Genomic DNA, 17716 nt, shown 5'->3' with positions numbered 1-17716 from the left:
CAATCCAGATAATATAGGCTACCTAACCCCGTTCACAAAAGGTAACTTAATAGCCTAGGCCTATAGTCAGGGTTGCCATCAATCTCAACTCAAAAATAAGGACGACCAGAAAACGAACGAGGAATACCACCTTAAACAGTGCACAACAAGAGAAAGCAACCAATGTTCCTAAAAAAAAAAAAAAAAAAAAAAAACAAGACACTATCTGCATGTTCATAATTTTGGTATTTCTTTGGTATCGTAAAGGTGACAAAATGCCCAAAATAAGGACAAAAGTGCCCAGCTCCGCCCTAAAAATAAGGACGAAAGTGAAAATAAGGACATTTCTTAGAAATAAGGACAAACATATTTTCTAAGACACGGACCTTTAAAATAAGGACAAATCTTAGAAATAAGGACGGTATGGCAACCCTGCCTATAGTAGAGGTTCGTCAACGTTGCGACAGTGTGTTGCACTCAATGATACACACCTAGTGGCAAAACCATCCGAACAACAATTCCATGCTTTACAGAAAATTTTAGAGGCCGACCTCAAGGTCTCATATTTCACACATACCAATAAATTTTAAACTAATCTGATTTACAGGCAATGGCGTAACTTCTCGTCAAATAATGACTTGGCATTTATAAGATGATTTACTGCCGTAGACTTCATTTAAAAACCCTCATCGCGCCAAAGACAAACAATAAAATGAATGACTTACGGGTGATAAGGTAGTTTTCTGTTTATTGAAAAAGAATAACAAAGATGAAGCTTGTCTTGTTCAAAATCACCACAATGCAAAAGCGGTTCCGGGTTGATTCAACCAACGATATAAAGAACGATACATCTTTATATCGTTGATTCAACCAACGGACGATTCAATCCACAGAAAATTCAATCCCGCACAATTTGTGATAAATATATCACTTAATATAATATAAAATTGTGTACGACATAGAATTCTCGTCTATCGAATCAGCGAAGCATAACACTGCGTGACGTAATCGATGCTTCCCTCTTACTGTGCGTGCATTTTGATTCATTCAGTCCCTTTTGGTTTTTACGTTCAACGCCGCAACATGTCTTTGTGCTGTTGCTGTCACAATGTTCTATCTTGATGTATTCGTTCAAAGAAGCTTCAAATATAATCAGATTATACAGTAGTCATTCCTGTGTCATTATTGCTGAAGTCTATCAAAGTTCACTGTTAAGTTATACACAAGGAAACAGACTTTGTAGTGTAAGTGGGTAAACCTTACAGGCAAAGGGACCAATATACCACTTTTCATTACAAATTCAACCCTGGACAATTCAACTCCCGACAATTCGACCCAAGGACGATTCAACCCAGAAAAAATTTAGCTCACGAGAGATTCAACCAACGGTCGTTTGGCCTACTAAACTGCGTAAAACCGTATAACATCAACATTATATTGCGTGATTATTTACAGGAACGTCTATGCCAGGGGTGGGCAAACTGCGGCTCGCCGGCATGTTTTTTGTGGCTCTTCTAGTCGAATCGTAAAATTTCAAAAAAATTGTAAAGGCTACCAAGAGTACCGTTTATGAACGTTTCTCTCTTTTTCTTTTCCTTACTTAGGCCAGCATTGATGAAAAGTTGTTAATTATCCAAATTTAATGATATTTTTCGATTGAGGAATGCAGATATGGAACAATTAAACGACATAAACTATTTATGACGTCATAAGTTCTTATGACTTGGCTCTTCAGTAAAAATTTAACAACCAAAGCGGCTCTCGGGTTCAAAAAGGTTGCCCACCCCTGGTCTATGCAATACGTTATCAGGCACGGATATCTCTTTTACGTAGATACCGCGGTACTATAGTAACGAATTACTGTACCGCTGTACTTTTTCATTATCGATACGGGTAGGCCTACCGTCGATACTTTAAAAAAAAGTAGCGAATCTCTATACCGAATTACTTTTTTCAAGAAATTTCTGTCAGTCCCGGTACTTTTCACATGATTATTTCATAATTTTAACAAATATGTTTTCAAAAATACATGTTAATTAATCCTTAATTCCAATTTTAGCATCTCTTGATATTTTTCAATAAAGGAATGTCAATTAAACTTGCAAGCGAATAACGTTACTTATGTTTTGACCTGGAGTAACCTTTACCGGGGCATGATAGTGGCAAACGTTGTATTTGCAACAGCGTCTTTTACACAAAAAGTACCGGTACCGACAAAGTACTGAACTAATTTTTTAAAACCGTACCGAATATCGGAACCGTCGGTAGCCTACTTTTTTGCCAAATACCGGTACCGTCACTGACGGTACTTTCAAAGTACCGGCTACCCACCTCTGCTCTTTTACTTCCATACGAATACATATCTTGTACTGCAATGAAAACAAATTTGTGTTTCGATAGCACGGTAATGAGTAGGCCTATTTGCGAATTTGCGTAAACAAAGTTATGCATGTTTAATTAAGTGTCCTGCATGTATGTCACGCTATAGGCAGTAGGCACAATTGGGAGTTGAATCATTCGTTTATTATATCGTCCGTAGGTTGGGTTGTCCTGGGTTGAATGGTCTGAGTTTGAATCCGTGGGTTAAATCGTCCGACCACCTACAAAAACAGCTTCAAACTCGGGTATTGCTTTGCAGGTGAGTTAGTTAATAAGAAATTCTAATAACTTACAAGGAGGTAACCTATAACAGATCGCACTGAAAAAGGCAAAACCAAACCTTTAAGAATCACTTCACCCACTGTACTGAATGAAGTGCATTGCACCTAAAACATGTTCTGAAATAAAGTATTTGTCACACCTACTTTTACTGGATCCTTCATTAAAACACATAGGTTTAAACCAGAAAGGCCATAGGTCAGAAATTTGGTTCATCAGGCGATGCATCAGACAGAAATTTAACAGTGTAAGTTATTCCAACAAAATAAATCATATTGACAGGAATAGCTTTGAAACTACAAGTACAAATGCGAAAGCTCATATTTAACATTTTTATCAAACTCAATCCGTCTTGTTCTCCATACATAAGCATACTACAGAGTGTCATGCATTCTCACGAACCTTGTGTGCCCAGCGCAGGAAAGTGGCAAATGAAGTGATGTGCGCTGGAAATTTTTTCAGGACGAAATTTGACCGTAAACCTAATTTCAGCGTTGTAAATAAAAACAAAGTAGGCTATTGTAGATATAACCTAAGGTAAGCCTAAAATAGTAGATCACACAACATGAATTCCGAACAAAAAGACAACATGGACTCAGAGAATATAAGAAATTCAAATTTATTATACCGTACTCTTTGTTCAGACCGATTGGATGTGCCGGTCGTTTTGCTACCATATCTCAATCGGCTCTGTAGCTGGGTGATTTGAGCGCTGGCTCGCACTAACGAGGGCCGTGTTCGATTATCCGGATAACGGTTAACAGATTAACCGCAGTTTTTTTTCCTATCTGATATAATTCTGCCTGTTAACCGGCTAAAAGAGTATCGTTGCTAATAATGCGTTTTACACTTTTTAGTAAGTTTGAACATTCTTTGTTACGTAGAGGCTGACTCCCGCTGAGCGCAATTAAACCTTTGTTCACACTTCTATTGTCTTATACTTTCAACTACGGTACCCGTAAAATGCACGAGTGAAATTTACTATCACGTCACAAAGAAAGCATAATGAATGATTCTTTTAATAGAAGACTGCATTCTCATGGCAAGGTAAGATATGCATTGTGCTTTATAAGGAGGGCGTTGCAGAAGCAGTGAACATTAAATTTGCGTGATTTTTCTCGTATTCGCAGATCTACAATAAAACTGTGTAATGATTTTACAATCCATTTTTCATGCAAACCTCGTGAAATCGATTGTCTCACTTAGCAGTTATTATCCGGTTAGATAAATTCTAAATACAGTATACGAATATATCCGTTATCCGGATAGTAAAAATTACTGTATTGATATCCGAACTAACCCTATTCGATACCCAGTGGCGCTACTTTTGTAAAATCCTTAACGACGATTGCCCAGTTAGCGATCCTGGTAAACAGTTTTCCAAGTGCAATTCGAGCAATGTGGTAGAAAAAATTAAAAAAATGTGTGTGTTTGGTGTGTTTTAAAATGATCTGATTTACGGGCAATGGCAAAACATCTCGTCCAACGGTCCAACAATGACTTGGCATTTGTAAAGTGATTTACCGCCATAGACTTCATGTATAAATCCCCATTGCGCTAATGACGAACAATAAAATATATGACTTACAGGTGATAAGGTTCTGTTTATTAAAAAATAATAACAAAGATGAAGCTGACTGCAATGTTTTGAATAAAAACATGACATTTTTGTTTTTCTTATTCAAAATCACTACAATACAAAAGTTGCTTCAAACTCGGGATGTGGCTTTCGCAGATGAGTTTATAAGGAATTGTAATACAAGGAGGTAACCTATAACAGATCGCACTGAATAAGGCAAAATGAAACTGTTAAAAACCACTTTACAAAAGGAAGTGCATTGAGGGATAAGTGGGTAATTATGTTATTACTGATTAGTTGGCTAAATTGACATGTAGCCAAACAATACCGATCTTCCTCTATATTTTCTTTGAAGAAAGCACTCCAGTTCAACAGAATTTACTTGCACATATGTACATACGTACATACGAGTACAATAAGAATATTCCTTCCAAAATGTGTATTTAGGTTAATTAACGTGGTTCAAGTGAAAGATTATTTCAACATGGTGTCTTGACCAGCTTTCTTTTCAGCTCAGTAGTTTTTCACCAACGTATAAACTTGTAGTTATAATATTCCTTAAGCCATCAATTCAATCACCATGCTATATTAATTCAAACGTCAGTTCATAAAAAATTTAGACATTAAAACCAAGGAAAGCAATCTTCGTACACTGCCTCAACCGCTTTCGCTTACTATGTACAGAGACTTCCGATTGAGGGACAGAACTGCACGATTAAATTCTACTTATAATATTCTGTCACATGAACAAGTTGGGTTGTTTTATGACTTGGCGAATGTGGCGAATAGAAATTGTAAATTAAACTCACTACATACATAAAAGCAGTTTAAAACAAACAAGCAACGAGCTATAGTAATACGCTCACCAAGATAAGTTAAAACAAATTGACGAGCTTCAGCTTTTGTTTTCACATAACAAAATTTCTCCACTTAAGTATCTACAATATACGTCCAATAACCGATGTTATCAACTCAAACTCACAGCAGTCTTCAAATTACTACAAAAGACAGCGTTACATCTCCACAAAAATACACACTATGACTTCTTTAAAAGCGTCGTCTTCTCAAATATGGGAAATTTCGATTCTGTTGTCCAATGACCATACTTGCAAAACCAGTTCTCCACTCGACATCAGGAGTTGTGTGATAACACAAGCAAATGTCAAAGCGATGGTTTAAGAATCTCCCTGATTTTCGTAGTCAGCATCTGCGTTATCAGCCTCAGCTTCTTCATCATTGCTTGTTTCATGATGATGTTCATGACAATCACGCGCCATATGACCAGGCGATCCACAGTTGAAGCATTCGTCGTTGGGGCAATTTCGAGCAATATGACCCTCCTTATGGCACCTGTATGGAGATTAGTCCTACTTTAATACCAGATGACAACCCTACACGTTTGTAACTGATTATGACAAAAATACCGTTGAAATAAATGGTTAACGAACCCTATGGCTTCTGAAATGTGCAAGTAGTGCAACCAAAAATAGGTACCCATGGGATAAAAAGAGGACTAAGCAAGAACAAAAATACACCTTTTGACAAATTTAATTGTGTTTTTTCCTCATTTGTTTAATTTGTAGTTAAAAGGTTGGTGCTTAATAATCGTGGTGCTTTCGCTGATAGTAGTTTTTTTTAAATTCACAAAAAAGTGATGCTTTTAATGAATGAAGTCTTTCTTTCAAAGAAATTGTAAACAATTTTTACTTTTTTTACCAAAAATTCAAAACTTGCAATTCTAGTTGAAAATGTTTCATGCATAGCAAATAGTGCAAAATGAAAACCATACTCTTTAACGTGTCACTTAACAGAGTCTTGTGGAAAAATAATAACGGTTTTTACAATAAATGGCCAAAGCCTTAGTTTAATTTAGAGCAAATATCTTACTACATTTCTTACATTGTAGTTGTCAAACACAAACCCAAAACTGAATATCTATTAAAATGTTGTATTTTAACTCCTGACATGTCTGTTATTGCCCCGAACGGAGGTATAAAAAATAAACTTTTGACAACAAATGTATTTCATGGATGCCTATAAATCCCATAAATGTTGTAGCACCGAAAAAATAATACCTGTAATTTATTTTGAAAGTCAAATGAGCGGAATGGAAGTCTTACAAAATTTTCCTTTTAACCATGTTTGAGTATACCTGTAACAAGTTGCATCAGGACAGTTTGCTTGTATATGATCGGTGCTTCTGCAAATGTAACATTCCTTTGCTCCCATGTCTCTACGATTGAAGCGTGAGTCCCCATTGCAGTACAAATCTTCAGTACAACCTCTTGCTATATGGCCACTCTTTCCACATCTGTAGCACTCACTGTCCTCAGGACATTCTCGAGCAACATGACCAATTTTATGGCAATTATAGCAAGCTGCAAACAGAAAATAAGCAAGTGAACACAAAAGACACACAAATTTTACAAAATAAATCCCCATCATCCATATTGTAGTTAGTTCTAGATTGCGTAAAAATGAGTACAATTATTGCAAAAAATGTATGTATCTACTTTGGCTCTAGTCTTTTGTTTCATCTTCCAATAAAGCTTCAAAATAAGTATTAAGACAAAGCAATATAATCAATTTCAAAAGCATACCCAAGTAGATTAATGTAAAAATAAACCATAGAAAGAATAATGTATGATAGCAACTTACTGTTCTGTTCTGAAGTGCAATCACGAGCCATATGTCCAGGTTGACCACAGCGGTAACAGTGATCACTTCGACGACCTGTAGGACGTCTGTCAGCACCATCTTCATCTAAAAAAAGTTCTAAGATGACATATTTGCCACACCTACTTTCACTGGATCCTCCATTACTGCACATTAGTTTAAACCAGAAAGACCACATTATTGAACACTGCTGCTACGATCGTCCATCAATAAGAGGGAGACAGAAATAAAACACAAACCTATAACTAAATCTCACTGAAATCTGGTTCACCACCTGTTACGTTATATCCCACCTAAAATTTTGCGGAAACACATAAACGTCAATTTTTTGCACTTGCGATAAGACCAGAACCACATAAACGTTTTACCATTAAAGACCCACTGAGAGAGATGTTATGATATACAAGGTGCTCATCAACAATAAAAATACAGAGACAGTGAATTTGAAATACAACAACATTATTTATTCAATAGAATAAACAATAATATAAATTTGGTTCATCAGGCGAAGCATCAGGCAGAAAACATTTGACAGCGTACGTCATTCCAATGAAATAATCATATGTTAACAAGGATAGGTTTAAAACTGCAACTTTTTTAATATAAAAAAAAACAACCTAATCTAGTTTAGACCAGAACTCTTTTCCAAAATACACTTGTCTTAATGACAAAATTCTGACTAAATTCTGTATATTATGATTATCAGGATTGTGTCATGAAGGGTGTGTCTTTTCAAGAAAATGTTATAAATTCGTATAGGTTTCGAAAGTTGAGTAATAACTGCCTCTTTGTGGAACATGAACAAGTCTTAAACAGAGATCTTTTCAAGAAACTCTGTAACTTTTAGATAGCTTCTGTTTTCAATGGACAACAAGTGCATGGTAAAAACATGAATAATGTATCATATATCTGAATTGTGTTTTACTTGCTGTTACATTGAATACATATTGCACAATCATACTGTTGTATTTTTAGTAATTTGAATTACTTTTACATACAATTTGTATATATTTTAAGACGATACTCCGAGCTTCTTAGCCTATATTACAATTCACAATAGAACCCATACAATCAATTAGTATCAACATGCTTTGTTCCTTTGCAGATCAAGCGCTAGCGTGGTTTGATCAATCATTCAATCATTCAGTACATTGAGCATTACTGCTTATCAACTTTACTTCCATCTGCCTTGGCTGGCGCAGTGGTATGTATTCAAACAAACATGCATTTAACATCAACAACAATGAAAAGCTGTTACGAAATATAAGTTCTGGGATTTCAGTTTCACAAACAAACATTAAATATTGCTTTCTTTTGAGAATTCAGCACCAGAGATAGGTCGCCAGCACAGGTTTTGAGATGATTTTAATAGTAGTCTATAGACCAGGCCTCAATATCTGATGCAGTATTATAACGTAATAAGAAACAGCGTCATAAATCATAATGTTTATGATGTGGCTCTTTGCGGTTAACACAGTAAGAAGTGAGGCTCTTAGTCTCTGACTGGTTGGCCGCCCCTGCTATAGACCATTGAAAAGTGGTAAGAAATTTTATTATCCGAAGACAAGTTAGCTTGTAAATTTATACCATCTTTTCCAACATACATAAAATTTTTGGTAGAAAAAGCACTCACTTTGACATTCCCTTGCAAAGTGTCCTCGCCGTCCACATTTATAGCATACATCTATAAAATATTGAAACTAAATTTTAGATATAATACTAACCACAATCTATATGAAATTATGAAAAGCTTACCTTGAATATTGGAAAGGACTATGACAAATAATAATTGTCATTGATGCACTCAATCAATTTAACCATTAACCATACACTGATCATACAATTTTTATTAGTCACTAAAAATCCTTTTAATATTTAAAATGTTTCATATTTGTACATTTTTTTAACAATGCTAAGAGCTGCAACTAAAAGCACTTTCTTGAGTATGTCTGATTTAAAGTACAGCAAACCAAGGAAGAGAGATCCTTGAACCAGCCTTTACAAAATTTTGATAAAATTCAGTAAACTGTAATGGCAAAAAAACATTTACTGAACTATGTAGTCTATGGCCATGTGGTCAAGGAAACAAACCAAATATTTTAACAGCAACTGTTTTTCAGAAACCCCTATAAAAAATTTATGAGCTAAAGCCAGGCTCAAGGTGACTATGGGAAAGGAATTAATGATGATTGTTTCTGATCAGTGGTTGGTTCCGATTAACAGTTTTAAATTCGGGTAATCAATAAAAAACTTAAAAAAAACAAAAAAATATGTGACAGTCGGAAGATGCCCTAAGACAAGCTCGATTGCCAAATCTTGAGCAGTGAGGAAATTTAAGTTGTATAATGACTTTTATTAGTCAAGGATAAAGATTGCGATACCATACCAATGATATCAAGAGCTAAATGCTTAAAAAGCCGAGGAATTGAAACGTCAAAGGAATAAACATTTAAAAAAGAGAACAGTTCAAGCTTAACTGCCTAGTCACTGCCACCGCTACAGAAGAAAAGTAGCAAAACTACTCAAAATTAATAGCAGTGTGCTCCATTTGCCTCTACCGCTACTTTTATTACATTGGCTTTAGACATAGCCTTACTGTCACATAGCCCTATCAATTTATGCATTTTCTAAACATTAACTTAGTAGTACACAACTCACTCAACGTTCTTTCAACAAACATATGAAGCTTAGCAAAGCTTTATTTTGTAGGAAAAGGTATGAAATAAGGTCTGATGCTGCTTTTGCTCAGATGCTGAGGTGAAAATTAAGCCAATCCTTTGTTATGAGCCGCTCAGAATTTCATGACCGTAACCATGGAATGGCAAAAAAATAAGTTTTATTCTATAAAACTGTCTTGTTTAGCTATATTAAAATTAAAATTGTGAGCAATAGTACAAACTACCTTAAACCAATGTAAACAAAACTTTTTAATTAGCGCAAGGTCATCTCCAATGGGGTAAAGTCACTCCGGTTTATGATAGTTTTAGCTGTTTCCTTCTAATTTCGCAGTTTTGTCTTGTTGGGTCACATTTTAAGCTATCAGTACTTTCTGCTAAAGGTTGCATGCTACAACAAAACATAAAGCTTTTGTTGCAGATGTTCTGTTAAAATAAACAGTTAGAAAAGGGAAACATCATAAATAGCATGACGTATGGGCCGATACGTACTCAAACAGCTTAGCCAAGTATCATCAGACGGGAAAAAATCAACAATGGCGTCTCAGTAAAAATTCTGTTTAAACTTCCAACAAACCAACTGGGTAGACATTCAAATTAAAACGATGAATTGTCCTTCAAAAACAGCTGCATATTCACACAACCACTAAAAATTTACAACAATTAGCTGTGACAACCGGCACACAGTATGTGTAACCACCTGAATCCAGTTCTCATGATGGTATTATTCGTCCTTTGTAACATTACTTAATTAAATAAACGTTTGTTTTTTCAAAAGAGGTAGTGCACAATGTATACTTAATACCATTGACCGTGATCACCGTTTTAAGATTTGAATTACTGCTCTCCGAGCTTATTTATCATCATAATAAATGAGTCAAATATTGTTTGAGCAAGAATGTATGTGATATAATTGGATGGTGAATAGGTATATATCATGCCATGTGGAAAATTATTCAGAATCAGAACAGGAATATTAGATCAGCTAGCCGAGACAAATTTTAAATTTACTCATTTCAGCACCAAAAAATAAAATTTTTCAACATATTCTCCACTTTGCCTTATAACATGTAACTGCTAAATAATAATTTGCTTTGTTTGAAAAAGTTTTATCAAAATAGAGATTGGAGACCTGAACTTGCTTGGTAAATGACCTCTGTGTTTGAGCTAAGCCAAGCTATCTGTATAACCTATAACCTAGGGGTGTCAAACCTGCGGATCACTAGCTAGAAGAGGCCTGCCGAATCCTTGTCAGTGGCCTGTGGGATGTGGGATAATTTTTTCATAAGTAACCTATAGTTAAAGTATACTCCCATACCGAAATAAAAATGGAAATAAATTGATGTTCTAATTAAATTGATTACAATAGGGATGTGCTAAACTCAAAATTATTCGGGTCTGTATGAATCCGAATATGTTGTTTTCGTATTCGACAAACTGGAATCTAATTGTAACCAGCTGCAGTAGCTGAAATCTTGACATCAGTTAAAAACGCCATTAACACCAATATGCACCACTTGTATGGCTTGTCTTTGTGACGTTGCTTTAATTACTTTAATCATTATACACTTAATCCTTACAAGCAGTTAAGACAAACTGCAGTTATTTGGTGATCTCAAGCGCTTTTTATTTTATTTTTCCTCTTTGTTTGGGTCCGTCTCCAGCCTCTTTCTTATGATCAACTTAACAACTATTTACTTGAAAGAAAACCTGTTTGTCTGCCAATAACTTGGCTAACAATACTGAATATTTTTCTGCAGAAATTTTCCATGACATCTAATGATGTGTACCTGGTCAAATAATAATTTTAAAATAAATGCAAGTACCGGTCAACCCGAGCCACCCAATGTAAAGTTCAGTAATTGCATGTAACTTCACCTTGTCACAAGTAAAGCAATAAACTTGCTTATAGCTGCGATAATTATTTTTGGAAAAACTGTCGTTACAAAAAAACATAACCAGATGGTTATATTGCTAAAATGATTCATTACAGTAAGCAAGGCAGCATTCTTATATCACATCATAGTAATGCGGCAGCTTAATGTTGTGTTATTTAGTTAAAAATAGTTGTGTATTTCCCCCAGACGCAAAGCAAAAGTTAAGCACTTTTCTCGTATCAACATAAATCGAATGGAATTTATAAGCAATTGATCAAATAATTGCGATGTACACAGATGAATTAGGTGTGTGGTTTTTAAAACTTTAGTACACATGCTCCATGCTGTGTTGAAGCATACAAAGCTTGTGCTTACAACTGAAAGTTAAAGTTCTTTTTCACTAAGGACAACTTCACGCGAAACGAAAACAGTTGTATGCACTATTTTGCAGCCGGCAAGACCAAAATAGGTTCGGTTTACATGCGACATCAGATTACAGAGTTTCATTGGCCAAACCTTAATGGGTGGCCCTTCCTACTCAAAAAGTAATCTTTCATCAGAAAGAGAGTTGTGTAGCATCCCGTTTGTTGCCACAACTAAAATTGACACTGCAAACAAGAAGTTACTTCCCAAGTAAGTCACTTGTTGTAACTAGGTAGTGGCAGGTGAGTTTTGAGCCAATATAAGTCATTTCAATAACAAATAGTATTTGAACAATTACAGAGCTTTCAAAACTGACTTAAGTTTAACAGGAAACTTAATACTTGTTGAAGGCTATAAGTAGGGGGGGGACAATTACGTAATTACTCGTGCTTGCCGAGCAAAACCTGAGACGACTTGCATGAATTCAAGTACCTGTGATACAACGCAATATACGTATACTGAATGCAGGCACTGAGCAACAACATTGACCAGTACCTGCCCTCAACTACATAAAAGGCTAAAACTTGCCTATTTTAACTGCAAATTCCTTAACTTCTTCTGAGAAATTCATTACTTAGCAGCCACCCTTCCAGAATTTATAATTCAATTTGTTGGAAGGACGCAAAATTTTGCTTAACCTAATCACTGAGGTTGAAATAAACTGTTGTAAAAGATAGGATGTCAGGTTAAGAAAATGGATATGCAAAAACTTGATTTTATAGTAATTTAGGATTTTAATGAAGTTATATTTAGTATGGAAGGAAGATTTCGTTTAGGCTTAGGTTACTATGTTATAACATTAAGGTTAAGTTAACAAAAAAGCTTCAAACGCTATTAACCACAAAAAGTTAACCTTCTGTATTGTGCAATGTGTTTGACATACTAATAAGTTAAGTCCTGTCATTATACTAATGCATAAACAGTCAGGTTTGAGTATGAACATGTGTGAAGATACCATCTCAGCCTACTTTTTCATATGAGGGAGGACACGTCAAGGGTATCTTGTTCTCTTGGACTATAACTTGTGCAATAGTTTACAATGTAACTATGCATATGCTTAAAGTTTGGTTAAAACTCGAAAAATCTGGAATATACTGGAAACGTGTGAGAATAATTACACTAAAACGTTGGTAACTAAGAGACTCAGTTTGAATAATGAAATTCCAACCGAATACAAGTATTAGAAGTTATTGCAATACCTAGGCGAGTATTCAGCTTCAGATTTGACCAAGCACATCCCTAGCTACAAGTCTTGTGAGTTGGCTGCACTAATCCTTAAAGCTATCCTACCTACTTAATCCTACTTTAATCAGGTACACTTTGGCCGAATTACGTTAAATGTTTAAAGTTACGAGATAAAAATGGCAATGTTTTCAAAATTCAAAATATATATAATTATGTTTTTTTGTTTAACTAATTGATGTAACCATTAATAACAACTGACTGGTAAAATTTCAACTTGCAAATGTGTTTAGAAACAAACAACGGGGACCAGTACGATGTAACCACTTTTCTGGGATACAAGGATGCATGATATGCTGTGCATCTTTCAATGCCAAAGTGTCAATAATACACTTAAAAACTCTTACCTCGGACCACACTGTTATTAGATAAAACAATCGAAGGAGGTATACTAAAATAGAATACAATTAAAATTTGGCAGACTACATTTTGTGTTCTTTTTTTTTAGATATCAGTATTTTCCTCCACAGCAAACGTAAAACCAGGCAAACTAATACAGTGAAACAAAAATAGCAAACAATGATTGCGAATAAAAATAGCTGACAAATTGAAACCTGAATCTCTTCCTCTTGAGCCACCATATGCACCTCGACCACCTCGACCACCACGTCCTCTTCCCCATCCCCATCCCTGATAGCGTCTTTGTGTACCGTAAGAATCCCTATCATCCGCCTCTGGGCAGTCTTTAGCATAATGCCCAGGTTTGTCACATGCAAAGCAGTTTTTTTTACGATCATCCATCTCGAAAACATTGCGTGTAGCACTTGTTCGCCCAGGCATTGTGTAACAACCAGTTAAATATCTTTTAGGAGAATAACAGCTATATATTCTTCAGCCCTTTAATTAATCTAATCAAAAAAATTATATTCATAATAGAAAAGCAGTGAAATCATATATAAACTACATACTGTCCAGATAAGCTTAGGTTAGGCCTATTCATTTTGTCCAAAATTGTTGCTACAATAAAGTAACAAATTGTTAACTGTTAGTTTCAATAACAAACAGCGCATACAAGATGATTGTCCTGTCTGTTATGAAAACAGTCTGAAATATTTTATAACGTATATCTATATATACCGTAAAACCTCTATTTCACCGCCATGGCGCTCTATTTTTCAACTCTTGTTTAAAAGTGGCGTTCTATTAGAGGTGACGTTCAATTAGAGGTTGGCGCTCTATTTTTCGACTAGCTGGTCAGAATTTTGAAATAAAGTTTATTAATGAAAAGAAAAAACACCAAACACATTTACCGGTATATACAGGTAATTAGAAAATATACCAATACAGGGTGATTACTGGTAAGTAATCACAAATTCACTGGTTAAAATCAAGAGACCTGCTAATACAATTCCGCCGCTAAAAGTGGTGTTCTATTAGAGGTGGCGTTCAATTAGAGGGAGGCGCTCTATTTTTCAACCCTTCTTTAAAAGTGGCGTTCTATTAGAGGTGGCGTTCAAATAGAGGTGGCGCTCAAATAGAGGTTTTACGGTATATATGTTTTAGCTTATTACTTGGGCTAAAAGTTACCGATTACAGGATTATGAACATCGAACAACTGTTAGAGGTATACTAATTAAGACTAATTGGCAAAATGGTCAATTTACGTATTATCTCCTGTTCAATCATTGCAACCCTATTTGCAAGATGCCAAGTATTATAGTATTAATTAAGCAATGCGCGGCTTAGTCGGAGAATTAAATTAGGATAAATAAGTATATATCTATTGGGTCCAGATCAGTTTTAATATAGCCTAGGCTAAAGCAGGTTTAGCTATAAACTCTGACAAGACTTCCAATAACATCAGTCAAAATATAAAAAAGATCTAAATAGCTAATTATGAGAACTGGGCATGAGTGCAGTCTTTTTTAAGGCGCAATCTGGAGAGCGATGATCTTTATTCAAAGTATGAGTAGAACCACGAGCGCGCTTCATTGGAAGTTTTATTCGCTCATCACTGTTTTTTTGCACAAAAAACGATGTAAATGTACAAAATTAATACAAATTGTTGGATTAAAAAAATGACAGTTTTGAGACTAATTTCATGCAGAAGTAAGAATAATTTCTTTGCAAAGTTAATGTCAAAATATAAAAAATACAATACGCAACACTAAGGACATCAAAACCACGTAATGGTGGTTCGATATAAGCGCTTTGTTTTTTTAAACGGATGAATATGGTAAGTGATGACTGATGAGATGATAGATAGACTCACACAGATGAGACGAGTTGTCATTATAGTGTCTTAAATTGCTTCATGTTGCCGTTATTTTTATAGCTTAACCGATATTTGTGCTTATAGCTTAACCGATAATGCAAATTTGCAAAATACGAATTCTATTGGTTTTCGATAATGCACTGGAATTAAACTATTTCTAATCACTGAAATGAGCGTGAGCGGCAAAACGAGCACATTCTTTTCTTTATAAAAAAGCAAAAGCACGAGCAATGCTTCTTTTGTTAAAAAGTGAAAGTGACTGCCCAGCTCTGCTGATCATGTATCTAAACAAACCTGTGGTCTAATGGAGAAATGCACAACCACAGTATGTCGTTGTATACTAGACCCCAGCTATTGAAAATCTGGTAGTACACTTCTGCACTAAATCCCCAATTTGCATAGGTGGGCAGTACCTCAGTACTTTATCAGTACCGATACCGTTGGTACTTCTGAAAAAAGTACCGAATCTCTGTATTGAATTACTTTTTTCAAGAAATTTTAGTCAGTCCCAGTACTTGGTACTTATCACGTGATAATTTCAAAATCATGTTTTTAAAAATACATATTAATTAATCCTTAATACTAATTTTAGCATCTGTTGATTTTTTTTAATCCAGAAATGTCAAGTAAAATTGCCAGCGATTAACGTCACATATGTTTTGGCCTGGAGTAACCTTTACCGAAGGCACAATAGCGGCAAACATTGCATTTGCAGCAGCATCTATTACACAACAAGTACCGGTACCGAACTACTTTTTTAAAATAGAACCGAATATCGGAAGCGTCGGTACATTTTTTGCAAAGTACCCATACCGATGGTACTTTTAAAGTACAGACTGCCCACCTCTGCAAATTTGTGATCCTGAATAAGCAAGACGGTGGAGTAAGTTGTAGGAGTCTGGTAGAGTATACATATTATGGTATACATTACAGAAATAACCCAATCAAATTCCCGACTGAAAGGTAGGTGGAAAGACGCAAATTTTGGCGTCATGACGCGCACTGTATAGTTTAAGCCAGGGATGTCCAACCTGCGGCCCGCCTGAGATTTTTGTGCGGCCCGCTAGTCATTTTCACTTCGAATACTTTGATGACTGATATTGTTAAAGTAGTTAATTTCATCAATTTTTCTTGAAAATTAATAGGTTCTGCGGCCCATTGAATTATTTCAAGTGACAATGCGGCCCACTATAATAAAAGGTTGGACATCCCTGGTTTAAGCCTTAATACTTAGTTATTACTTAGTGACTTTCAAACAACCAGCTTTTTTGTTATTTATTATAAATCTGCGTAAATATATAGAAGTTTGCCACGCACATAGTTGAACCTCGTGCATACATGTGCTATGCTTTGTCGCTTTCCACTATGACCAGTAATCATCACGGCACGTTGGCAATGCTTTTGCAATAGATTTTTCCCATCACCATCTTACATTTCAAAAACAAAAGTTTTAACTGTGCGTTGAAAATTAACTTAAAGTTTTTAGCTTTGACCTTTTCCATTCAGTGACATTTAACTGCCAACAACCTGGTATCTAGTGATCAGTCAAAATCAAACGTCTACCGTAACTTACAAATTTACACTTTCCTGGAAAGGCAAGTATTTACAGCAGCAAAGAATTTCTAAGTGGCGCTGTTGTCACGTGACTTTTGATGAAGCATGTGCTTACGGTAGTATATTTTAAAGTGAGGGGAAGGCCAAAAACAAGTTGGTCTTAAATTAAAGAGCAGTTGCCAGTAAGTTTACTTGAGAAAGGATTTTTAACAATATGTAGCGGTCAAACAGTTATTTCCAAAATTGTATCTCAAGTTTGGCCTCTTGTATGACGGAGATTTCATAGATTATGACGTCACGATGAAAAAAAACAATATGCTTTATGATTGGGGTTTGAATTAGGTTAGTAGCGGTAAGCTTGCCACACGTTTTGGATGGAATATGATTCCATGGGCCAGGTAGGTGATTATTAACAAAAATAGTTTTTTTTTCAGCATAAAAATGTCACAGATGACGGTACATGAACTGGAAAAGTAATCTTATTTTTACGGCAGTTACCGGTACCCTTATCGGCCACACAAAACATTATGGGACCAAATTTACCTTCTGACCCGGACCGACCTTGCGCATTACACGGTCCTGATCGCATTACGCACACCCATCAAACCACACTGTCATACAGCCAATAACAAAGCATACTGTGACTGGATATCTGCCCCCTACAACAATGGACAACCTAACCATCCTATAGCGGGTGTCCGACTTGCTAAACGGGCTTCTCCGCAATAGAGATAATCTTTCTTTCGCCCAGAAAGTAACGGAGTAATTCCATCTGTTTAATTTCAAGTTTTTTGCCCTCACATATACGCACGTCCGACCAATAAAATTGAAACATTCA

The 17716-nt window shown here is 35.5% G+C and overlaps 1 protein-coding gene across 1 annotated transcript; it reads right to left on the bottom strand.

Annotated features, from left to right (window-relative positions):
* Window positions 1-4221: 4221 nt before the first annotated feature.
* On the bottom strand, window positions 4222-13977 carry LOC143449096 (uncharacterized). The gene is made up of 5 exons (XM_076949167.1): window positions 13664-13977; window positions 8526-8576; window positions 6875-6979; window positions 6369-6594; window positions 4222-5566 (listed from the first exon to the last, which is right to left on the bottom strand). The coding sequence occupies exons 1-5, from the start codon at window positions 13887-13889 to the stop codon at window positions 5392-5394; spliced, it is 783 nt and encodes a 260-aa protein (XP_076805282.1). The 5' UTR covers window positions 13890-13977; the 3' UTR covers window positions 4222-5391.
* Window positions 13978-17716: the final 3739 nt, after the last annotated feature.

Source organism: Clavelina lepadiformis, chromosome 3, assembly GCF_947623445.1.
Source record: "Clavelina lepadiformis chromosome 3, kaClaLepa1.1, whole genome shotgun sequence".
NCBI classification, from domain to species: domain Eukaryota; kingdom Metazoa; phylum Chordata; class Ascidiacea; order Aplousobranchia; family Clavelinidae; genus Clavelina; species Clavelina lepadiformis.
The sequence above is the reverse complement of the archived record's forward strand: the minus strand, read 5'-3'. Positions and strand labels throughout refer to the sequence as shown.